The 24,384-nt window shown below is 51.6% G+C and overlaps 1 protein-coding gene and 1 long non-coding RNA gene across 8 annotated transcripts in view; one reads left to right on the forward strand and one right to left on the reverse strand.

The window, feature by feature from the left end:
- The first annotated feature begins 13,664 nt into the window (after window positions 1-13,664).
- The window catches only part of NR3C1 (nuclear receptor subfamily 3 group C member 1), a 60,482-nt gene continuing 49,762 nt past the window's right edge, over window positions 13,665-24,384 (forward strand). For 2 of the 7 annotated variants that reach the window (XM_086851824.1, XM_086851827.1), the window contains exons 1-2: window positions 15,174-15,436; window positions 15,531-16,719. In XM_086851824.1, the coding sequence (XP_086707950.1) occupies window positions 15,545-16,719 (1,175 nt within the window). In that variant the 5' untranslated portion in view covers window positions 15,174-15,436; window positions 15,531-15,544. Of the gene's footprint in view, window positions 13,834-14,018; window positions 14,318-14,631; window positions 14,786-15,173; window positions 15,437-15,530; window positions 16,720-24,384 lie in introns of those variants that run through there. The other 5 variants (XM_086851823.1, XM_086851825.1, XM_086851822.1 and 2 more) reach the window with 5 other exon arrangements.
- Window positions 16,201-17,443, reverse strand: LOC147650317 (uncharacterized). The gene is made up of 3 exons (XR_015276740.1): window positions 17,383-17,443; window positions 17,234-17,291; window positions 16,201-16,307 (listed from the first exon to the last, which is right to left on the reverse strand). It is a non-coding gene; the product is annotated as an uncharacterized LOC147650317 (long non-coding RNA).

Genomic DNA, 24,384 nt, shown 5'->3' on the forward strand with positions numbered 1-24,384 from the left:
AGGGCCCTTCCCTCTGGCAATGTCCTGCAGGTAACACCACAGGAGGGTTGTTTCCACTCACATCCAAGTGTGCTTATTCATACAGCCAAAAACAAGCGCAGATCCAGACCAGGGTGTAGAGATTTCTCTTGTTTGAGGTTTTTTCAATGGCCTTTGGTTGGCTGCTTCTCCCAGCTCAGGGGCAGCGTGAGCTGTGCTGGCACCTGGAAATAGCATTTCTCTAGGGATGCACCTTCCTGGAAAACCATGCTGGGACACTTTAGAAATAATATTTTTGTTTAATGATTGGTTCCACCTAGTTCAGAGTTCCACTGACCTCAAGCACAGGTAAAGCCTTCCCAAGGAATGGAAGACGTGGCTGTGGTTGTAAGCATCTGTTGTGTTGTGTTTAACCTGGGAGTATTTAATTTTGGACATAATTTGTAATCATGTATTTTGCTTTAAACATAACTTGGAAAGAATAATTTCAGTAAAAGGATCTGTGGTTACAGCATCAGGCTTGTTTCTTCAGAGCTGATAATACTGATGGAGTCAAAGTTTATTCAGTCTCATAAAGCAAATGAGTGATTCACAGGCTCCATCTCTGCACAGCAACTCTATTTATATGATCCCAGAAATTATATAAATACTGTGTTAATCATACATCTGCATTCACTTTGATGGCAAGGCAATTATTTCTCCCTAGCACAGCCCCGTTCAGCGACTTCCTAATGCTCCAGAGATTATTTATTCCAGAAAAAAAAAGTTAAAATACACTTTAAATGGTCAACACCGTATTGCCCATGCTGTCCCTGTCCCCCCCAGCCAGGGACAGGTGTGTCCAGCAGGGACCCAGCACTGAGCTCACACAGCCCAGGGCTGGACCTGGGCAGGACAGAGGGCAGCCAGGGCCACAGCTGGGCTGTACCTGCCCTGGAGACACCAGCCTTGGGGACAGGGTGGCATCGGGACAAGAGTGGCACTGGGACAGGACAACATCAGGACAGGGATGGCATTAGGACAGGGGTGGCATTGGGTGACAGGATAGCATCAGGACAGGGTGGCATCGGCACAGGGATGGCACTGGGACAGGATGGCACTGGGACAGGGATGGCACTGGGACAGGATGGCATCAGGACAGGGTGGCACTGGGGGATAGGGATGGCACAGGGGGACAGGGATGGCATTGGAACAGGGTGGCACTGGGGGACAGGATGGCACTGGGGTACAGGGATGGCACTGGGGGACAGGATGGCATCAGGACAGGGATGGCACTGGGGGACAGGGTGGCACTGGGGACAGGGATGGCACTGGGACAGGGTGGCACTGGGGGACAGGATGGCACTGGGACAGGGTGGCATCCCCCAGCCACTCCCCCAGCATGCCCGGGCACTGCTGTGCGGAGCAGCACAAGCAGCCACAGCTTGTTTGCCCTCGATCGCTCTCAGCAACTTCGGAGAGAAGAAAAAGTGATCAAATCCTTTCCTTGGTGTTTTTCTGTTCTGGACTTGGAGCACAAAATGTTCCCCAGGTTATTTGTGAGGTGTTTTTGTGAGGGGCAGCAGGAAATGCCCAGAGCATCGCTCTCACCGCGGTGCCACAGCCTGGGCAGCGACAGGGGGGACAGAGGGACAGAGGGACAGGAGGGACAGAGGGACAGGGACAGGGATAGGAGGGACAGGAGGGACAGGAGGGACAGAGGGACAGGAGGGACAGAGGGACAGGGGGACAGGAGGGACAGGGATAGGAGGGACATCAGGGACAGCTGAGCCCCTGCTCAGCCCTTTGGCTTCTGCTCTCTGCTCTCCAGGGCTTCGGAGGGGGTTGTGTTTGTTTGTTGCTTTCTTTTTGGGAAGGGGGTTGTTTTTCGGTTTTATTTTATTTTATTTTATTTTTTGTGGGTGTTTGGTTTGGGTTTTTGAGGTTTTGTTTTGTTTTCCTTTTTTGGTGGAAGTTTTTTAACTCTTTCTAAACACCGGCATTTCGGGTGGGGATGTAAACCCCCCTCCAGCCCCTTTGAGAGAGGTTTTTTTGTACATCCCAGGGAAGCTGGAGCTGCCTGGGGAGGAGGCAGGGTGGGTCTGACCCTCCGGGGGCTGCACAGCTCTGTGCGAGCTGCTCCCGTCCTCCTTCCCCAGCAGCTGAGCCATTCCCCCGGGGTCCCTGCAATGGAACAAATACAGACACCGCATCCTTGTGTGCAGCCCCTGCTCTGCTCCCCGAGTCCTCCGCCTGCCAAGAAGGCACAGGGGGCATTCCTGGGGTTCTCCTGTGCAGAGCGAGGAGCTGGGATCCCCTGTGGGTCCCTTCCAGCCCAGGATGTTCCATAATTCTGTGGTGCCCAGTGCTGCACAGCGGGGAAGGCACCGCTGTTCCCTCTCAGAGCTGCCCCCAGTTCCGGCTGTCCCTCCCCTCCTGGGGCTCAGGGATGCTGCAGCACCCAGATGTGGGATTGCCAACATCCAGATGTGGGATTGCCAACATCCAGATGTGGGATTCAGAGCATCCAGCTGCGGGATTCACAGCTTTCCCCATCCCGTACTCCAAGGGGAAGGGCAGAGCGCTGCTCACAGCTGGGACAGGGACCCAGGGACAGAGACCCGGGGGTGGGACAGGGACCGAGGGGTGGGACAGGGACCCAGGGACAGAGACCCGGGGATGGGACAGGGACCCAGGGATGGGGCTGTGGGCAGGGAGCAGGCGAGCTCAGCCAGGCCAGAGGAGGAGTTTGAGCTCCTGCAGGAGCTGGGGATGTCTCAGAGGGTACAAACATTCCCCGGTTAACAGGAGAAAGCATCAGCCCAGCAGCATGACTGGAAAGCCTCTGGGTAGGGGCAGATTGTTTCTGGAAGCAGAGAAATGGCTGTGATGGGAACGGCAGGTTTTCCTGGAATTCTGGATGTTGTACAAAAACAGCTCTTTTTCAGACCCAGCAGACAGAAGCAGAACAAAATAGGGGTTTTGAGTGGAAAACTGCCAATTATTCCAGATTGTTGTGATAGTTTAGTGATTCACACAAGACTTTAGTAGACTGCTAGAGAGAACTCCTTCTCCAAATGCTCTTCAGGCTACCGAGCCTGTTTGGGAATAATATACATTTGGAAATAACTCTTCCATGTGGTTTTTCTGCTTCCTGAAGGACTTCCAGTGGATCAGCAGGGTGGGCAGGGGGTTCCACGTGGCCACCAGCTCCGTGGGTAGCCCCAGGGGACAGGAGCAAGGCCCTGACAGGTGGGGCTGTTGGTGTGTGCTGCTCACAGCCAAGGCAGGCTGGGAAGAGCTTTACCTGCAGCTCTGCGGTTAAATGAAGGTAGCAGGAAAAACAGAAGCACTACATTGACTCATTTTTACCTTACCTAAACTTCTCACTAAAGTATGTGACTGATAGAATGTGCATGTGGCATCAATTCTCTTATAAATGCCAAAAAATTTCTATGCAGTTTATAGAAACCACAACAGATCTTTAAAACAAATGATTTTGGGGCTTTTTTCCTTTACAATTTTGCAGTGTTGGCAGTTTAAGGGATCTGAAAATTGAATCCATCCATCTGGCACTGGGAAAACAAACAACATATTTGTCTCTGTTCTCTCTTCACTCCAAAGCTTAAAGATGGGAAACACAACCAAGTAAATGTGACACGGGAGGGGAAGGGAGGGCTGAAACCACTCACCCCTCAGGCTGTTAGCTTGAACAGGTTCTAAAGACAAGATTTGACTCATTTACTGAAATTCCTTGTTGAAACAGAGATATTTGAAGAATTAGAGAAGATCAGAAAAGCACAGGGTGTGTAAGATCCAGGAGCTGGTCAGACAGTGCAGGGTCGGAGCTGTCCTGTGGATGCAGGGCTGTGTTCCCTGGCACGGAGCCTCAGGGGACACACGGCCCCATCCTGGGACCCTTTGGTTCCATGGAGGCTTTTCCAAGCAAGGCCAAGCAGCAGCAGTGCTGCTCCCAGGAAATTCTTTGGAACACAATGGCCTGGAACTGCTGGCTGAGGCATCCTGGATGCTGCACAGTGATGCTCTCGCCCTCAGCACTCACCACTCTCCTCCAGCACGGCTCCTTGGCCATCCCAGGGGCTGATGGAGAGGTTCTACCAGCACTTTTTGCTCCTTTTGGGTGTGGGAGGAATGACAGGAGGAGAGTGATGGTGTCACAACTCCACAAGTTGTGCATATCAGGAAAATGGAACAAGGCACAGATTCTCTTCTTCCATGTGCAGAATGAAACAGTTCCAGAAATTCAGCTCCCCCTGAAGTGACAGCTCCCAGATTCCCCCAGGGCTCTGCACTTGGCTGTCCCTGCTTCTAGAGGTGATTTATTGCCTTTTCCTGCGCTGGGCTCTTGCAGGAAAGCTTTGGCTGTGGAGAGCAGGCCCTGGGGCTGTGTGTGCCCTGAGCCTGTGAGCTGGAAACCTCATGGAGCAGGCTGAAGGTGCAGCATCCTCTCCGAGTGAAGGATAACCCTGATGCTCTTCCCTCTGGGAAGGTGTTCTGGCCTTCCACAGAAGGAATCTCACCCTTCAGACACTGATTCTGTTCTGATGACAGCAGGGCAGAAACTGAGGCTGTCAATTTTCATTCCTGGGTTCAGGTCAGTGGGGAATGGATCGCTGGGCACTCGCCAAATGAGAGATACTGCAAAGAGTTAATGTTTATCACAAAGGCATAAGCACACATAATGGCCACATTATTTCCATTAAACTCCCTCCTCCCATCTATAACCTTGGTCACATAATCAAGAATGAAAATCATTATCTATTTCATTCACATCTGTTAGTAATTTTTTCGAAACCTCCTTTTAATCTGATTAGAACTTCTCCTCTAAACCAAACAAATTCTAAACTCAAGGCTAAAATATCAGGTTATCTTAGTAATCCACGCAATATTTTCATTTTCTCTTCCTAATTGAATTTGTAGATTGATCCATGTTACTGTTCTCCTGGCCATTGTTAGCAGCGGTTTCCCAGCTGCCAGAGGTGTGTGGCGCAGGGGGAAGGCGCTGCCCACGCTGCTTTTCCCCTGAATGCATCCCTGTCCCTGCCCAGGCATCACCCTGCTCTCCCTGCCCCCAGAATAATGAGGATTCTTCTCTGTAACTCACTGGGAGCTGTGTGGGAAGGGTGAACTCCTGAGGACTGGCCTGGCTGGGTGTATCCCCCATCCCTGGCAGGGTCCAAGGGAGTGTCCTGTCCCTGGACAGGGCTGGGACAGTGACAGGAGTGGGACAGGATGGGCTGCAAGGTCCCTCCAACCCAAACCACCCTGGGTTTAATTTGATTTTTAATTTGATTTTAATTAGAACCACTCTGGTTCTGACTCGGAGGGAGTGTCCTGCCTGGCAGCAGCAGCACAGGTAGAACAACCAGGCAATTCCAGGCATTTTGTTTGTCTCCTCCTGAGTGTCCCTGTCGTTCTCGGGCTCTCCAGGCAGCAGGAGCAGGGAGCTGCATCCCCTCTGCAGAGCTGTGCTCTCCTGTTTTCTCTGACAGATATTCAGAGGTGTCCCTGTCAGGCAGCAGTCCCTGGGGATGTTCCTGGGAGCCCAGCAGCCCCAGGAGCACCAGGCCAGGCTGGGCTCAGCTCCCAGCGCTGGCCGCACCGACACAAATAACCTGTGCGGTTTCACTTTCGTTCTGCTGCCGAGAACTGATGCTCCCAGGCAGTTTTGCTTTGTGGAAATCCCTTAATAAAGCAGCTGAAAAGCCCCGTGGGAGCTGATGTAGCACTTTGGGAGGAGCAGGCAGAAACCCCCGAGCCCCTGCGGCTCCGAGTCAGGAGCTGCGATGGAATTTGTTCTCATCTGGCCTCTAATTCTCCTGCCTCTGTCTCAGCCCTTCAGGGCCTACAGGCACAGCAGAGTTTTGGCAAGGAGACCACGCTGTAAAGCTTTTATTTGCCTTTTGCAGTTGTTTGACGTCCTGTTCCTTGTTAAGCAGTAATGGAAGAAGTCAAACGCTGACCTTTCGTGTAAGCACAAAGAGCCTTTTGGGGCACTGCAACAGCCTCTGAGGACTCCTGTAGTTCTTCACAAGTCTGTATAAAAGTTGCTGTTCATAATCTGCTTTTTCCTTCCTCTCTGATGATAACTGAGTTGTTTTAAATTACTATTTAGTGGTTTATTAGTGAATATTTCTCAGTCCCTTCCATTCATTGGGAGCATCCTCTAACACTGCTGATTTAAGGCGCAGGTGTCTCTGCCCATGGCACAGGGTCGGATCAAAATTATCTTTACTGGCCCTCCCAGCCCAAACCTGCCTGGGATTCCCCAGTTCTCCAAACATTTCCTTCAGCTTTCCCAAAAGGAAATGCACACTGTGAGCACTCAGCTGGAGAGGCTGTGCCCGTGGGTGCATGGCAGGGATGCTGGCACACCACAAACCTCAGACCTTGCACACAAACCTTGCAGCAAGGCTCAATATTGGACTGCTCACAGCACCCAGGGAGCTTCAGCTCCTGAGAGACGTGAGAAACTTTTGTAATAATTCCCTGTGAGTGCTGAGCCTGGAGTTCCCTTCATCTCTGCTAAACCCTATAAATCATCACACCTGCAGGACTTCTGCCATCACGCAGCCCCTTCGGCTGTGACAGCAGGGGTGTGGCTGCCTCTTACCTGCAAACTGAAGAGGAGTTTCACCCCATACCTGAAAAACCAGAGAAGACTTGTTTCACTGGAGAAACGTTTGGGGTTTTTTTAGGAAGTTTTGCATTGGTACAGGAGAGTCCAAACCTGCAGCTTCATTAGCGCCTCTAAGGCAATTAACCTCGCTCGTGTTCTGTTGGGGAGAAGTTTGCAAAGTGAGGAGTTCAAATGCTGAGTCTGTGCTTGGGCAAAAGCCCCAGTTCCTCCTGTCTGCTGCAGCAGAGGGTTTCTGTCTGCAGGGTGAGTCAGGCCCTTGTTCCTCTCAGCAGGAATCTCTGATTTCCTTGTGCTGACACCCACAGCAGAACTGTGCCCGTCATCTCTCCTCGCTGGGGCTCTGCTAAAAGGCCAGGCTCCTTCTCTGCCTTCTTGCCCCTTCAGGACAGCTTTCATCTCAGATAAATCTGCCCAGGGAAGGAGAGAGGATCCTTTACAGGGTCAAAAAGTGGTTAAAATGTAGAAGCAAATGTAGGAAGAAATAGATCATGTCACAGCTAAGTGGAGTCCCACAGAGATCTCTGCCATTCCAAATACTCATAAATGACTTGGAAAAGGAGAGGAGGTGGCAGGAAGTGACAAAGTTGCCTGCTGAAAATAAATTATTCAAAGCAATAAACCCAAAAACTTAGCTGTAAAGAGCTGTAGAAGTACCTGACTGGTGTCTGACCTGAAAGTGAGCAGGTGATCAAATGCCAGGCTGAATTTATAATGCACAGAAGATTATAATGCACACAAGGAAAAGCAAGAAAACAAATGAGTGTGTGCCATGACAAGCTGTGAATTAGGTATTGCCACTGGAGATACGGAGTTCTCCTGAAACAAACTCCCCACTGGCTGTCAGAAAAATCATCTGGAATGTTCAGAATGATGGGGGAAGGCAGAGAACAGAGCTTTGTGTGGCCATGTCTTGAGTACTGTGAGTACTTCTGGTGTCCCCTCTCAGCAAGTACATCCTACAATTAAAAGGTGTAGAAAAGAGCAGGAAACAGGGTTAGGGCAAAGCAGCAGCTTTGGAGAGGGCACTCTCCTGCTCGATCCCATGGTGATCACTGTGTGTCTGCCCCTGGAGCTCTGGACACGAGCTGTGACAAGGGACACACGGCCCCACTGTCCCCAGCGAGAGCACGGGGAGAGCAGGAACTGCAGGGGGCTGCTCCAGGAATTTCAGAACAAAAACTGGGAGAGGCCCTGCTCCTTGAAATATTTAAAGTGAGGCTGTTTCTGACAGAGCTGCTGCTTATTCACACTGAAGTGTTTCAGAGCCACTCACAAATCTGTGTTTCAATGCTGCTGGCAATGCAGAAACTCTCAGGTGGCAAAATAACCACCTGTTCTGGAGAGCTTTTTGTTACCAGAATGTTTAGGCTGTCTCTAAACTCATCTTTAAATAAAATAAGACAATATGATTTTCTTTTTATTTGTTTTCTCTTTTCAGCACCAATTTCTGAGATGTCAGTCCGAGGCCAAACACAATCCCACAGAGGAAATACCTTGGTAAGTCTTCTGGGTTTTATATACCATCTCCCTACTAAATCATAGAAAAAACCTGTTTAAAACAGAAGTGCTTTGAAAGTTATATCCATGTAAATACTGGAACAACAAAACACAGGGAGTAAAGAGGATGGAGCCCAAAGGATAAGGCAATTAAGCATTTTTTCCACAAGAAATTAGAAGAGCAAAATCTCGCATCAAATTAATTTCTACCATGTCCCCTCCTTGTCTCCAGAAAGAGCATTTTAATTTTTTGTGTCCCAGCTCCTTAAAGAACTCCCTTTGAATTCTCCCATTTTGGGCATGTGATATTTAGGAAAAGGTTTGAAAATTCTTTCTTCATGTGGTGCTCATACCACAAGTCCAAGAATCCTTCCTGGGATTGCCTCAGGCTCTAATTTAGGAGCCATCCAGGGTACTAAACAGGGCAGAGTTTGGAATTATGGTTTCAGTTTGAAGAGGTACCGTATCTCTTGCTGTAAAGGCAGATGTTTTAAAAGGCACATGGCATTTCATAAAACACCCTTTTAGTGGTAACATTTTTGTTTTGTTCATACCTTTACTTACATATTTCACTCCTGAGTCCGAGCTGGAAACTCTGCCAGTGTCACAGCTGAATTTGTTTCATTAGTGAACCCAGCTGCACATAACTCTGCTTTATTGCTGACAAGCCCTGGATTTATAGAACGTGCTTTGAGATCACCAGCACGGGGAAGTGGGGCTCGCTTTAAAACCAAGCAGGGGCTCGCCTGCTGTGTGCTGCACTCCTGCAATGGCTCTGCCACGCTGCAGCCACGCAGGGATGCAGCTCCAGAGCCCCTGGGAACACACAGCCGTGCCCACTCTGCTTCCAGCACGCTGCTGCAGCCCTGCCTGGGCAGTGGTGTTAATCTGCCCCATGCAGCAGCAGCAGCAGCAGGACATTCCAAAACAAACAGAGGAACTCCCAACACTGTTGTTCATCACTTCCTCTTGCCTGGCTCCTTGCACACGCGATTCCTGGAGCTGTCCCAGGAGCTGGTGAGCTGGGTCAGGCCTTCACTGATCCACCTGCCCAGGGAACTTGTGTGCCCTGTGCCCTGGGCAGCTGAGCCAGGGTGACCGCAGGAGCTCCCAGGCTGCCATCAGGTCTCTGTGACACCAGGAGCCCCTAGAACCCTCCTGCCCATGGAGGAGCTGCGTTGGCAGTGCCACAGAGCCCAGACTCCACTAAAATCCGTGTGCCACTGGCTACTGGATTGCAGCAGGCATTGTGCTGCAGGAAAAAATACAGCTGCAATCAAAGGTGGTCCTCTTCTTGCAGGCATCCTGTAATTAGCTCAGGTTTTCTTTCTTCATAGAGAGGTCTTGATGCATAAACCAAAGGTTTCCTCTTCCTTGCATGTTGTTGCCAGATGTTTCTGCAAAGCTTCAAAACAACAAAGTTGTTTGTGTGTACTTGCACATGACTTCACCCCATGCCTGTCACAAAGTGCTCCTCCTCCTCCTCATCAATCAACCTAATTAATTTCTCTCCCCTTCCCCCTTCCATTTCTGACCACTGCATTCACTGTCTGGCTGTCCCAGCACCTTGGAGTTTCAGCCCTTTGTCACAGACCCCACAGGAATGGGTTGAGCTTCAGGGTCCCTTCCAACCCAGGCCATTCCATGGTCCTTTCAGGGAAGGAACAAATGGATTCAGGATCAGATCAATACACGTAAAGAAGAAGGAGCTGGGAAGGAGAATGGCACAGAGGAAGAACTACAGAGTGGTTCAAGTAGAAGTGAAGGACCTGGTGGGAAATCAAGGCACGAAACAGACAAGGGCTACCATGGGAAATACAGGAAAAAACATGGTAAAAATAGAAAAATACCAGGAGTCATTAATGTGAGGAGGAGGCAGGAGGGCATGGCCCAGCCCCTCTGTGCCTCAGTCTGTGTCTGAGCACAGCTAATGGCAAAAGCACACTTGGAGTGAGCTCAGAGCCAGGAGCTCCCTGAGAAACACGTGGGGGATGCTGTGATGTCCTGCTGGTAAAGCAGCAGCCCCTGAGCTGTGGGAGCCACAGCTGGGGAACATCCTTATCCCATCCTGGCTTCCCTGCAAAGCTATTGACAGGCTGCAGGCACCGCCTGGGGGACTTTGATGGATGTTCAAGAATTAAACAGAATTACTCTCAAGCTGATAGGAAAGAAAATGCAGCTCCTTACAAGGCAACCAAGAGCTTAAAAGGTTTGACCTTGGGAAGAGCCTTAGACACTGGGCATGTCACTGCCCTTTTGGGAGAGAGCAGGTGGCAGGAGCAGCTCCTATAAAATTGCTTTACACGAGCTGGCTGAGGCACAACGACACCACTGGCCTTTCATAGGAAAAGGCAACACAACCCTTCCTTGTGGAAGTATTTCCAAGGAGGCTTAAGGACTTTACGAGTTGTTACGTGTGCACTCCACAGAGCCTCCATTCCCTGAGTGCACGCTGTGATCCTTCCCTGTGTGACTCCGGTGCGAGATGCTTCCTGTGCCCCACGTTCTGCACGCTCCCTTCAGTCAGATGTGACAGGATCTGCTTATCTCCAGGTGCCCCCATTGTCTGTGCTGACCCCAGGCAGATTTATGTCAGCCTCTGGCAGCCACGGGAGTTCCCTTCGGTGCTTCAGATGTTCTTCCTGACCCTTGGAACGCTCTACACAAAGCTCAAAGTGCCTCCTGCTTCCATGAATTGCTCGATCTCCTCAATGAGAGCCATAATTATGTTTTAATGATTTAATAATATTCTCCACTTCTATATTATAAAGTCTATATTTAGTGTTTGTTAAGGTCGAGGCTCATTATCTCTGCAGTATTCTTACATTGTGGCGTAGGAACGTGCAGCCATTTATAGATTTTTGAAATCTGTAGTATGACAATTGGCACCGCTCTCCCTGTGGCTCCCCAAAATTCCTGGGGCTCTGGGCTCCCACCACACCTTCACTTACTTGAAAAAAAAAATCACACGTTTTTTAAAGCCTAACTTACTTCCTGCATTTTTATAAAGTATCAGAGATGAGATGTGTTTAACTCTGACCATCATCACACCACACATTTGTTCTGTATTGGATACACGTTAATGTTGTAAAGCAGCCAGAACACACAGCTGATCAACTTGTGCATTACATTTATTTGACAGTGTAGGAGTGTCCTAGGGAGCCCTTCTGTGGGAAGGAGAAGGAGGGCTGGTTTGTTGGCTTGTTCAGCCGCAGAGGACAGTGTTGGAAAGGTTTGTGCAGCCCCGGGGAGCCCCGGGCACAGGAGCATCCCTCGGTCCCTGCCCAGGAGCGCCGGGGGAAGGGACAGCCTGTAACATTCTTCACCCAGATTTATAGAGAGAGGCAGAAAACATCGGGCATTTTTGTCTGCTCCGTTCAGCAGAAAACCTCTCCAAGGGAGCAGGTGTCGGGCAGAAGCCGGTGCGGGCGCGGAGCTGCGGGGACAGCCCGGAGTGTCACCAAAGAGCTGGCACTGAGCTCTGCAGCCAGCCCCCAGCAGAAACTGTCCCCAGGACACAGGGGCACGGCTGGGGCTGGGCAGAGCCCTCCTGCCCACCCTGCCAGGCTACAGTAAAATTCTGTACAACAATCTAAAATTGAGTTCTTCTGGATCAAAGATGACATTAAGATAAAGAATTATTCATTAGAGAAGGAGTGTCCTACCCATTACTGCACAAACTCAGCTGTAATTAAGCATCCGAACGGGTGTTTATAAACAGATGTTCCCATCCAAATGTCTTAGATATAAGCAGCTTTGTTATTCCAGTTTCCCCAGGCTACAGAAGGAGCTCCAGCTCTCCTCCAGAGGCTGATGCTCTCCCACATGTACCCTCATACTCGAGTTCCACAATTGCAGGGCTAGGAGGGGTCCCCAAATGCGGTTTCTGCAGCAGAACATTCACAGAACACTGTAAGTTTTCCGAGTGTAGGCTCAGCAGCAATTTTGGATTTCGAGCTTTGAGAGATGTTGTTGCCTTTATTGAACAGCCAGGAGCCCTGCAGCAGCCCTGCACTGGTGACAGAGGTTTCAGTCTCTGTGAACACTGACTTCTGCTATTTCGGTTCCCTCACATGGGAAGAAGCGTTTCCTGAGAGCTGTAAATCCATTGCATCATTCAAAATGCACCACAAGACAGTTTTGAGGGCTGCTTTAAACATGTCTTTCAAAAATGGGGAAGGGCTACAATTTTTACAACCATTTCTCATAACTTGTGGGGAAAGAAAATAATGTCAATGTAACATTGTGTGCATACGTTTCTGCATTTTAAAAGTAAAATAACAGCTTACAAAAGTCAATGTGGCCTGAAAAAAAGTTACAACTTAAAAAAAAGAAGAAAAAAAAAAAAAAAAAGAAAAAAAAGGAAGAAAGAGGGCATATAATTGTGGTTGAAAATCTCTTCATCTTGTCCAACCCTCTGCCAAGGCAGGGTCACCTGGAGGTGACACAGGAACGTGTCCAGGTGGGTTTGGGATGTTTCCAGAGAGGGACAGCTCCAGCCCCTCCCTGGGCACTGTTCCAGTGCCTGCCACCCTCCAGGGAGGGAAGCTCTTCTTGCTGAGGTGGAACCCGTTGTGTTTGAGATTATTGCTCCTTGTCCTGTCACTGGCACTGAACAGGGTCTGGCACCATCCTCTGCCAGCCCTTGGAGATGTTTATATGGATTTATGTTTGTATGGATTTATGTTTGTATGGATCTATGTTTGTATGGATCTATGTTTGTATGGATCTATGTTTGTATGGATCTATGTTTGTATGGATCTATGTTTGTATGGATCTATGTTTGTATGGATCTATGTTTGTATGGATCTATGTTTGTATGGACTGATCCCCTCTCAGTCCCCCCCAGCCTAACCCAGCCCAGCTCCCACAGCCCCATCTCCATCAGAAAGATGCTCCAGACCCCTCAACATCTTCTGGCCCCCGCTGGACCCTCTCCAGTAGCTCCTTGTCTCGCCCGTGGAGCAGAGCCCAGAGCTGGACATGGGCTGCAGCCGTGCCTCGCCAGGACCGAGCGGGAGCATCTCCCCCTGCCCGCTGTGCCCTGCCTGGCTCTGTCTGCTGTGTCCAGCTCTGTCCTGTCCGCTCTGTCCATTCTGCCCGTCCCTGCCCGCTCGGGCCCGGCCCGGCTGCACTTTCCCGTCTCCACCAACAGGTCGCACCGTTCCCCCTCGGCTGGGGCTGCCCCGGAGCCGGGCGGCGGCGGGGCCGGAGCCGGGCAGGGCACGGCAGAGCCGAGCGGAGCGGAGCCGGGGCGCGGAGCAGCTCTGGCCGCGGCCGCCCCTCGCCGAGCCGGCTGTCTCCACTCCCTCTCCACGTCGGGGAGGCGGAGGGAGGGAGGGAGAGAGGGAGGGGAAGGGGAGGAGGCGGCCGCCGCCGTCCTCCATTTTGTGGCGGGGGCAGAACCGCCGAGCGCGGCGCTGCCCGGCGCGGGGACGGGGCGGGGAGCGCGGGGGGGCGAGCTCCGCCGAGGCAATTAGCGCTAATTAACGGAGGGGGCGCCGCGGCGGCGGGCGGGGACGGGTCGGGGTCTGGGGCCCGCGGGAGGAGCAGCGGCCGCGGCCGGAGCAGCATCGGCGGCAGCGGGGGGAGCGGTGCCGCCGCCGCCGCGGCCCCTGAGGGGCGGCTGTTGACCCCCTCAGCCGGCTGCCGCCCCCGCCGCGGGCCGCCATGGCCGTGGGCGGCTGAAGGAGCCCCAGCGCCCTCCCCCGGACGAGGTAAGGGCGGCGGGGGTCCCGCGGGGGCCGCTCTTCCCTTCGGGAGTTGGGCGGGGGGAGCGGCGGCGGTTCCCTCAGGAATGGCCGGGCCGGGGGGAGCCGAGCCGAGGCGCCCCCGGGGCGGGAGCGGCGGCGGGGCCGGCCCGGCGGGGCGCGGGGAGCCCGGGCCGGTCCCGGGGGAGCGCGGCCGAGCCCCGCGCGGGGCTGGCTCTGCACGAGTGGGTGTGCCGGGAGACGGCTCAACAGGTCCCGACACATTGCTCTCAAAACTCCACTTTGCGAGGGCGATTTTATTGCGATCCGGCGGCTTTAAGTATTTGCGGCGTTTTCCGCCCTTGGGCAGACTCTCGCAGCTGATTTTTGACACGTTTCCTACGCTGGATGATTCGCCGCCTTGTTTTTTGGGGCGTTGGGGGAATTGTCAAATGAAATAACTACCTCTTCCCTCCCCTTCGCGTTAAAAAGGAAGAAGGCAGCGCTGGAGGTAGATAGTTGTATTTTTTCCGGTCGCTGTCGGGTGTCCACCTTAAGCAGCGCAGCGGTTCGGGGTGCCCGTCCCGCCCGGGGCTGCGGCTCCCGGGGGCTCCATCCCGGGGGACAGCGCGGCCCGGAGCCCCCCGAGGGCCGCTCAGGCTGCCCGGGGCTCCGCCGCCAGCTCGCCCGGGCCACCTTAAGCTTTTCCACGTGGGGCCTTTCCGCCGCTCGCACTTTAACTTTGCGCACAGAAGCGGGGCCGGGCTGCGGCGGGGTCCCCGCGGGGGGACGGGACGGGCCGGGCCGGGCCGGGCCTGGGGCGCTGCCCCCCGGACTGCGGCACTGCCGGGGGAGGAGGGCCCGACACCGGCTCGGAAGTTTGCCGAAGAATTTACGGTGCTCCTCCAAATATTTATGCTTTCCGCTGAAAAAAAAAACCACCAACATGTAGCAAATACAAACATCTGAAACTTACGAGGTTTGTTTTCAGTGTCGGGTGTGTTTGGAGAGTAGCCGTGAACGGGCAGGGTGCTGGAAGCTAATAAAAATCCTGCTTTATTTTTAGGTAGATTTTATTTATAAATTTGAGATGCATTTAAAGATTATGCGAGGTTTATTGCGAGATGGGTGGGTTGCATTTCAAGACTGGACCTGTGCAGAGGTGGCAGATGCTGTGTGTTGTGGTCGGGAGGTTGAGTCCTGGGGAATGGCAAACCCGCCTCTGGGATCTCCGGACCTGCTCTGCAAGGGGAAAGCTGACAGGGAAAGGTGGCAAATGTCCTTTTCTCCTGCTCGAGGTGTAGTTAAATAGCAGGGAAATTTACCTGGCAAAGTTTGTTAACTCGGTTCTTTAACAATTCTTACAGTTCCTTAGTGGAGGGATGGGTGACAGAGCTGGAGAGTGCGTGAAGAGATGTCGTGTGCTGTAGCTTGATTCCAAGTTGTGTGCAGGCAGACTTGCCCCTTCATCCAGGATGAGCAAAGTTTTAAAATACATAGTTCCTCCTCACTAGGCAGCAAACAAGAACTAAACCCTGCTGAAAACAAGCGCAGTGTGTTTGAGAGACGTGGCACGTGTCAACCCAGAGCGTGGTGTGCTGTGCCTTCATTCTCAGAGCAGCTGAGCCAGGTTCGCCAGGCAAAGGATTTAGGCTTTTTATTTTAAAGCTGTTATTAACATGTCCTTGCTGTGCTGACTTTGACTGCTTCTTATCTTTTTATAGTTAATGGTAAAGTAATGGATTCCAAAGAATTGCTTAACCCGTCGGATCGGGACGAAACCAGGAAAAATGCGCTCATCAGTACCAAAGGAGGGATCGTGATGGACTTCCATCCACCCTTCAGGGGTGGAGCTACTGTCCAAGCCCCTGTGTCTACATCTCCTCTCCCTGCATCTTCTCAGTCGGATTCCAGTCAGCAACCTGCTTTGGCTGACTTTCCAAAAGGATTAGGAAACAATGTGCCTCAGCCAGACCTTTCCAAGGCAGTGTCGCTCTCGATGGGACTGTACATGGGTGAAACAGACGCAAAAGTGATGGGAAACGACCTTGGATTTTCGCACCAGGGCCAAATCCACATCTCTTCTGGAGAAACGGACTTCAGGCTCCTGGAGGAAAGCATCGCGAGCTTGAACAAGTCCTCGAGCCTGGCCGAGGACGCAAAGGGAACCGCGTCTTCTGAGGTGCCGCTCGAGCCGGATTTCCCAGGCATGGCCGGGCGCAGCGTCCCCGCGGAGTCGGGAGCTGCAGTCCAAAGCCAGGTGGGCTCGAATGGTGGCAACTTGAAGTTGTTCTCTGAAGACCAAAGCACCCTGGATATCCTCCAGGATCTGGAATTGCCGCCGGTGTCGCCGGGCAAGGAGCCCAACGGGAGCCCATGGCGGCTGGACCCGTTGCTCGATGACGGTGGCTTGCTCTCCCCCATATCCGCGGACGACGCCTTTCTCCTGGAAGGAAGTCTCGGCGAAGACTGCAAGCCTCCTCTTTTATCTGACACTAAACCTAAAATTAATGACCGTGGTGACCTTTTACCCAGTTCCAAAATGCCAGTGCCGCAAGTGAAAACAGAAAAGGAAGACTTCATTGAACTGTGTACTCCCGGCATCAAGCAGGAAAACTTGGGCCCGCTTTACTGCCAGGCCAACTTCTCCGGGTCAAACCTGCTGGGTACGAAAGTCTCGGCCATCTCCATCCACGGTGTCAGCACCTCTGGGGGACAGATGTACCACTATGATTTAAATACTGCGTCGCTCTCTCAGCAGCAGGATCAGAAACCAATTTTTAATATCATTCCATCTCTTCCTGCCGGGTCAGAAAATTGGAATAGGTGCCAGGGATCGGGGGACGAGGCATTGGCTCCGCTGGGAACGCTCAACCTCTCTGGCAGACCTGCTTTCTCTAATGGCTATTCAAGGTAATTAGTTTTTGTTCCTCTTTATTAAAACGCTACAAGCGTGTTTAGCACAACTCTGCATGCTGGGTTGTTGCTTGGGCTTTCTTTCCTTTATTTTTTCCTTTTCTGTTTGGTATGTGTGGCTGATTAGACATCACTGGGGAATGTTTATCCCACAGTACAACAGCAGCTTTAAGCAACTACTCAATTATTGGTATTAAAGGGAAGAAAAGTGGAGGGGAGCTGGCATGCTCTAAAAAGTAAATAAATAAAAATAAAGCTTCCAAGATACAGCCTAGAGGGAAAATCGAGTATGTGGCAGCAGGACCCATACACAGGCAGTATGGAAGGAAGTATTTAAGTGTATACAAAAGTTCTTTCGTTCCCAGGGGTTAGAGGATCAATCACTGTGGGCTTTTTTTCCTTCTTAGCATTACTTAAAGTTATGCACAAAAATAACTTGGTTGCTGGGTAAATTTCTAGAATTACATTTAAGCTGAACTCGAGTTTTCGCTGTGCTCGGTATCGCATTTACCTTACATGGACAAGAAGATTCCGAGTGGGAAATACTCAGCAGCTTGTTCAATAACTGCCTTTAAAGAGATAAGAATATTTGCAGTCAGACTTGAACACACCTGGAATTTAACTGGGGAGTGGGAGGGGGTGTGGGGAGCTGGTTCCTACCTGTGGCCAGTGCAGTGCTGGTTGTGTTTCCTCGAGTAATGCAGAGGTGCAGGTGATGCAGGGAAGGGCTGCAGGAGGAGCAGCGTGGCTGGGCCAGCTCCGTTGCCGCTCCGGCCCCGCTCCGTTCCCGCTCCTGTCCCGCTCCTGTCCCGCTCCTGTCCCGCTCCTGTCCCGCTCCTGCCCCGCTCCTGCCCCGCTCCTGCCCCGCTCCTGCCCCGCTCCGTTCCCGCTCCTGCTCCGCTCCGGCCCCGCTCCTGCCCCGCTCCTGCCCCGCTCCTGCCCCGCTCCGGTCCCGTTCTGCCCCGCTCGGGCCCCGCTCCGGCCCCGCTCCGGCCCCGCTCGGCCCCGCTCGGGCCCCGCTCGGGCCCCGCTCGGGCCCCGCTCCTGCCCCGCTCCTGCCCCGCTCCGGTCCCGTTCTGCCCCGCTCGGGCCCCGCTCCGGCCCCGCTCCGGCCCCGCTCCTGCCCCGCTCCGGCCCCGCTCCGGCCCCGCTCCGGTCCCGCTCCGGTCCCGCTCCGGCCCCGCTCCGGCCCCGCTCCTGCCCCGCTCCTGCCCCGCTCCTGCCCCGCTCCTGCCCCGCTCCGGTCCCGTTCTGCCCCGCTCCTGCCCCGCTCCTGCCCCGCTCCTGCCCCGCTCCTGCCCCGCTCCGGCCCCGCTCCTGCCCCGCTCCGGCCCCGCTCCTGCCCCGCTCCTGCCCCGCTCCTGCCCCGCTCCGGCCCCGCTCCGGCCCCGCTCCTGCCCCGCTCCTGCCCCGCTCCGGTCCCGTTCTGCCCCGCTCCGGCCCCGCTCCGGCCCCGCTCCGGCCCCGCTCCGGCCCCGCTCCGGTCCCGTTCTGCCCCGCTCCGGCCCCGCTCCGGCCCCGCTCCGGGCCAGCTGCGCTCGGCCGTGCCGCAGGAACTGTTCCCGTTCCAGGGGAACACCCAGCTGTGTCTCCCCCGGCCGCTCCGTGTTTAACAGCTCCGTGCAGGAGCAGCGTGTGGCCTCCACGGAGGAGGGGGATTTCGTGGAGTCTGTTAGAAAATGGCTCTGCAAGCGCCTCTACAGAAACACAGCATTTGTAGGCTTTTGATGAAGGATCTGGTTTAACATTCTGGGTTTTATTGCTCTGCTAGCAATTGGGTCCCTGGGGCGTTCTCACCAGTCCCGGGGCTCTCCCTGCACTGATACTTGCTCCATTTTCCCATGGTTGGATTTCTTCTTTATTTCAGGAAGACAGCTCTTAACTTTCTTTCGTTGTCAGTTTCTTCCATAGATTTTCATTTCTGTTGTAAATGTTTTGGTTTTTTTTCCTTTGAAGTATTTCAAGCAATTTGCAATGTAAGAGATCCCAAAAAGAAAATCAAAATCTGTGGCTAGATTCCACCTTGATACATGAATATTGAGCGTGTCTTACCATTTATTTTGACAGAGTAGAAATGCTTTGTGCTCACCTTTTGCGTAATTAGTTTAATGCCATGTTGTGCTCAGTTTGTTTCATGGGGATTTTTTTGGGAGTTTATTTCCTCTGCTCTCGCTGTATCTTTAATGACGATCATAAACTCTGTGTCAGAGCAAGAAGTGTTTCTGCATCGGGGAGGGTTTCAGGGCCAGTTGAAATGAGCAGATTCCCCCGAGATAATGGGAATGTGAGTGGTGAGGGTAATTCCGAGGCGGTGCTGTGTAGGCAGGGCCCCAGTGCTCGGGCTGGGTCACAGGGAGATGCCAGAGTCGTGTCCTGTGTGTGATCCTGGAGGGATGAGGAGCTCCTCTGAGCTGTGAGTGTGGCAGAGCTGCTCCTGGGGGAGCAGGGGGAGATGTTCTGGTGCCATCTGCAGCACTTTGGGGACGGTGGTGGCGGTGCAGGAGCAGTGCAGGGAACGTCCCGGAGCATCCCGGCACCAGCTGCCTCCTCCAGTGCCCAGGGTTATCCACGCTGGGCCTCAGCACTGACGTTCTTGCTTCCTGCAAGGTCATCTTATATTTTATTGCTTCCTTTTTGCCGTAAGATAATGGATTTTTTTTTTTCTTTATGGAATGTGTAAGGAATTTTGAGGTGGCTCCTAGCTGAGCTTTGCATAAAAATGCATTATTCACAGTTTTGTGGAAGCTTTTCTTACTTCCCAAGGATCTTTATACACTTCAACTACAAAGTCCGGTTCTAAAAACAGCATTGTTTGGGTTTGCTTTATTGTTTTTATTCTATAACATTCAGGCAATTCCATCTTCCTTTTACAGTGTTCGAGGTATTAATGAGCCCTGGGTTTGAAGGAGGAATTTTCTTTCTTGTCGAACCTTGCCAGAAATACTTGGTCTAAACTGGGTTAGTTTAAGGTGATGCGGTGTGGATTTGTTTGTTTTTCTTGCAGAAGACTTAACAAAATTGGCATTTGTTTTAGAAACAAAGGAAGGACTTTCTTGCCAGGTTCCCGTGGTCTGGTTTTTTTTAGGTACTAAATGTGAGAGGTGGAGGCTGGGATTTTGAGAAGCTTCAGGTTCCAGGAGGAAATACTTTTCGGTGTTTGTAGAATTATTTGTCTACTAATAACATATTAATTGTAGAATGAACACAGGGAAAGAAAAGCTGCAGTTCAGCCCTGGTTGTATTTAATCTGCCTGTTTAATGGGAAACCTGGAATGTCCCTTTCTATCCATTCAGGCTGGAATTGATGTCGTGCCATTTCTGAGTGGTTTTGCTCCTCCAGGTAGCCCGGCATGCTGGCTTTAATGAGCAAGTGCTAATCAGGCCCAAGCAAACCAATCAATCACAGCGAGCTGCAGGAGGGATCCAGGAGTTAACACACAGAATGCAAACTTTGGGATTGGATTAATGGGAATGAATTGGCAATAATCAATAAGCTGTTGTTGAAAGAGCCAGCTGGTGCTTGTGCTGAGCTGCTGAAACGCTGAGCTGCAGCTCCTCAAGCTCCAGATCCTGAGAGGCAGGATGGCTTCGTCCAGGATTGCTCCGGGTCTCCTCTCCCAGCGGGTGCAGTGAATGGAGAAGGTGGACAGAATAAAAGGGAGGAAGAAGTAGGCTAGCAGACAGTTTACCTTAGATTGTCCTTAATGGCAGTGAGACAGCAGCTGGAAGGGAAGCAAATCGCGCTGCAATGCTTCGCTGGAGAGTTGGAGGCTTTGCTGGCGTCCGTCTCCAATGGGATGTTCCTGTGATTTATTACACAAACCCAGGGAAAACCGTTCCATTTCAAGGAAATGGTTTTAGCAACACACACTCGAGGGGCTCTTGCATGGTATATACATTAAATCCTTCACTCAACTCCTGTTGCTCTGGCTTCCTGGAGATGTGGCTTGTTGTGGGGGGAGTGAAGGATGCCGAGCGCCGGCCCAGCAATGCAGGGCTTGCTCCTACAGCCAGAATTCGCAGAAACTGGGCCCCATTGGCACTGCTAGGGCTTCTCTTATTACAGTTGAAATCATTCCTAGTACTTAAGCTTGTGGGGGATAAGGATCATTAAGGAAGTTTAAGAAAGGGCAAGAGCTGAGAGAAGCCATTAAAGAGGAGGAGAGTCTGGAAGGAGGAGAAGTTTCTCTGGCCGGTCGCAGTCCAAAGCCTTGCTTCCAACAGTTACCCTTCTACCCTTAACTCTTTCACTGGCATTCTTCTTGGGCTCAGGTGCAGTGTGAGAAGGAAGGGAAGAAAAGGGATTGTTTGCCAGCAGTGGGAAAGGTCAGTTGTCCGTTTGTCTTCCCGCTTTGTTTCCCTCGGCTGCTGGCCAAGGCCGGTGGCTTGGCAGGGCTGGATGCAGAGCTTTAAGTGCTGCCTGACTCAGCAGTGGATAATGTATGGGACATCCGGAATCGGGGCTTTTTTAATAATTCTAGTTTGATATAAAACCCAGGCGTGGTGTTTGGAGTGCTCAGGCTGCCAGTAGTCTGTGTTGTGATTTGTCAGCTTAATGTAATACTGTACTTGGGGGTTTGCCTCTGGAAGTACATGGCAAAAAAATCGGGTTGTTTTGGCTGAAAGGGGTGAATCAGGAATGTCCTGCAGAATGTGCTCTGAGGTGCTGTGAAAAGGTGACTTCATAAATGAGAGGTCATGTAAGCTGTAATCCACTTTTCCCACTTTTGGCTGATCCTTCCATCGAGCTCATAGCCAGGGAGGTTGTAAGTCCAGTCCATATTGTTGCCTTCTACAAATTTATTTCTCCCTACAATGATCTCTGTTTTAAACATCCTTACTTTTGTTGTCCATACCATTTAAAAAAAAATTATCTCCATGGTTCAACCCCTTGTAGTGAATCCCTTCTGCCAGTGAAGGCAAAGCTGTGGTTGACTGAGTCCTGCTCACGAATCTTCTCAGAAATGTGAAATACAGGTATTATCTAACTCCTACATCGTGTATTTACCATGCTAAAGATTACTTTTACTGTGAGAGTAATTTATCTTGGGGGAAGCAAATTTCCCTTGTTCCTTTGATTATTGCTGCTCGTTCTGGAAATGAACAAGTGCTGCATATTCTGTGTGTATATATAACTGCAAACTGGATTTATTTCTGTACTTCAAAAGCTTCTCAAGTCCTCCTGTCTTCCTGGGTCCAGTTTTGTAGGCACTGCTCAGTGTGGTGGTAACTTTCCTCCTCCCATTCATTTTGGGATAGCTGAAGCCTGCCCGAGGTGCTGCTGTGGTGTCACGTATGCATTCTGTGAATGGTCCCAGTGGCACCAGTCCTGAGGAAAACAACATCCCAATAAAATCCTGTTTTCAGCCCAAGTTATGAGCTATGGGAAAAGCTTTGTAGAGCCGTAGTTACAATTACCTTGTGTTTGTGCTGTTAAAATAACTGTGAGTGGCAGCTCTGGTGTAGAGGAGTGAGCTTGGAAATGCCTTTGTGAAGTGATCAGCTTGGAGCTCGGAAGCACAGAACGAGCGTGTGTGCAACAAGGTGGTTTCTGCACATTTGGATGTGCTGAGTGCTGTGCACCAGACCCGGCGAGTTTGGGTTAAGCTGTCTTTGGTTTCCCAGCCTTTGTCTCCCAGAGTCTCAAGTATACACAGATTTTAATCTTATTTACTGAAGAATTAATGTGTGGCACTGTTGCATGTACAGATTATTGTTCTCATCCCAGGGATTTTCTGGCTGATTCACTGTGGTGTGAGATGCATTGATAACCATTTGTAACAGCCACTGTAGTGTGAGATCCATTGATGCCCTTTTATAACACAGCCTTTGCTTAAATAGCCAAGGCCCTCCCAGACCAGGAGTTAATCCTGTTCTCAGTGTTGGGTTCTGGAAATACTGGTCAGATGCTGTCAGTGGATGGCCTCATCCCCCTGGGACAGGAGTGAACCAGTACAGCTGGAATAGATGATACACGCGAAAAAAGAATAATTTCATCTCATTGTCTTGGCTCTGACTCCAGAGCAGCTCCTTTGGGCTATCTGTGGGAAAAAAACAAAACACAAAATCCAGGGTTTCTTTGCCCATGTGTGAGGGTGTGGCCAGCTGTGGCCTTGGCTGGTTGCCTGCAGAGGGATGTCAGAGAGCATCACCTGCACGGAGCGAGCTCCGTCTGTGCCTCAGAGCGCTCGGTACCACAGCCCTGAGGGCAGCTGGGAGACTCTGGCTGTGCAGCCCTTGCTGCCTGTGGCAGGAGAGGCAGGAGCTCTGGGCTGTCCCCACACGTGGGGATGTGTCCCCAGAAGTGCTGGGCTGGAAGGACAGTCAGGCACAGTTACCATGTCTCTCCTGGGGGTTTTCCTCCAGAGCAGGTGTGGTGCCTGTGCCTGCCATGCCCTGACTCAGCTCCCACAAACCTCTGCCGTGACGTTTCCTGCAGGAATTCCATCCCTGGATGGATGAAGCAGTGTCTCCCTGTGCTCAAGCTGTGCCTGTGTTGCTTGAAGTGGAGCTATAAAACACCCTGGCCAAGGATTTCCCTCCGTGTGCCGTGGCTGCCCCGCCGGCTGTGTCACCTCCACGTCCCAGAGGTGTCTGGCAGGAGCAGCAGGAGCAGCTGCAGCTCCTCTGGCTCAGGGAGCTGCAGGCCTGGAGCTGGCCTTTGGAATGCAGGGGATGGAGATGAGGTCAGGTTTTCTCTCTGCTCCTGTGTGAGAGGCGAGTTCAGACTCCAGGACGCGCTGTTACTTACCCAGGATATCATGTAGAGTTCTATAATCCCGGTGCCTTAAATCAATAATCACCACGATTGTGTGAATTTCTGGAGGAAATTGTGCTCTTCAGAAGTCATCTTGACATGGTGTGTGGAGAATGTTTCTGTACCAGCCCCAGTGCCTTTCCAATCCAGCCAGTGCCACCAGGCCACCATTAAACCTCCAAATTCTGGCTCTACCTGTGGAGCTCCCAGTCTGTGCTAAATCCTCCTAGAAAATCACAATCCTGATGTATTTTGGAAATTAATATCCCACAAACTGCCGATACTTTGCTGTGGGGATGCAGTATCGTACACAACTTCCCCTTTTTGATCAAATATCTCAGTTTTAGTGAGATTGGGAAGGCAAAAGTACTGTTGGGGAAGGAATTCTAAAATAATGATCATGTCTTTCTTGAATTCAGTTCACTGCTACTGTAATTTAGTAAAGAAAACGAGTTTTATATTGGATTTTACAGTAATACATTCTTCATACTATTTGTAATATGTTTGTACAGTTACTGTGTGTCAGAAAACAGCTGGAGATCATCAAATTTCTGCACCACGGTCACACAAGATTTAATATGAAACTTGTGAGCAGCAGGGCACCATTTACTCTTGTGTTGCTTTTTTCAGATACTTATTTCTCGTTGCTTTTATTTGTGTAGCTGAGTTTAAAGTTAGTAAGTATTGCTCAGGACGGGACTTTTATAAAGAAGTGAGGGCACAAATGAATAGTTTTCTTCAAAATATTATCTGGGAAACTCAGAAATGGGCTGTAGAGTCAAGGAGGAGCAAATCATGAAGTGTCAGTGAAGTCTGTCATCAGTTCAAGGAGCAAATAATGGAAGTGGTTTCATGGCTCCCTGGCTTGGCTTTCTATTTTCCAAGAAACCTGGGAAAGGTGCTGT

This window comes from Cyanistes caeruleus, chromosome 15 (genome assembly GCF_971803275.1).
Source record: "Cyanistes caeruleus chromosome 15, bCyaCae1.hap1.1, whole genome shotgun sequence".
Lineage (NCBI taxonomy): Eukaryota > Metazoa > Chordata > Aves > Passeriformes > Paridae > Cyanistes > Cyanistes caeruleus.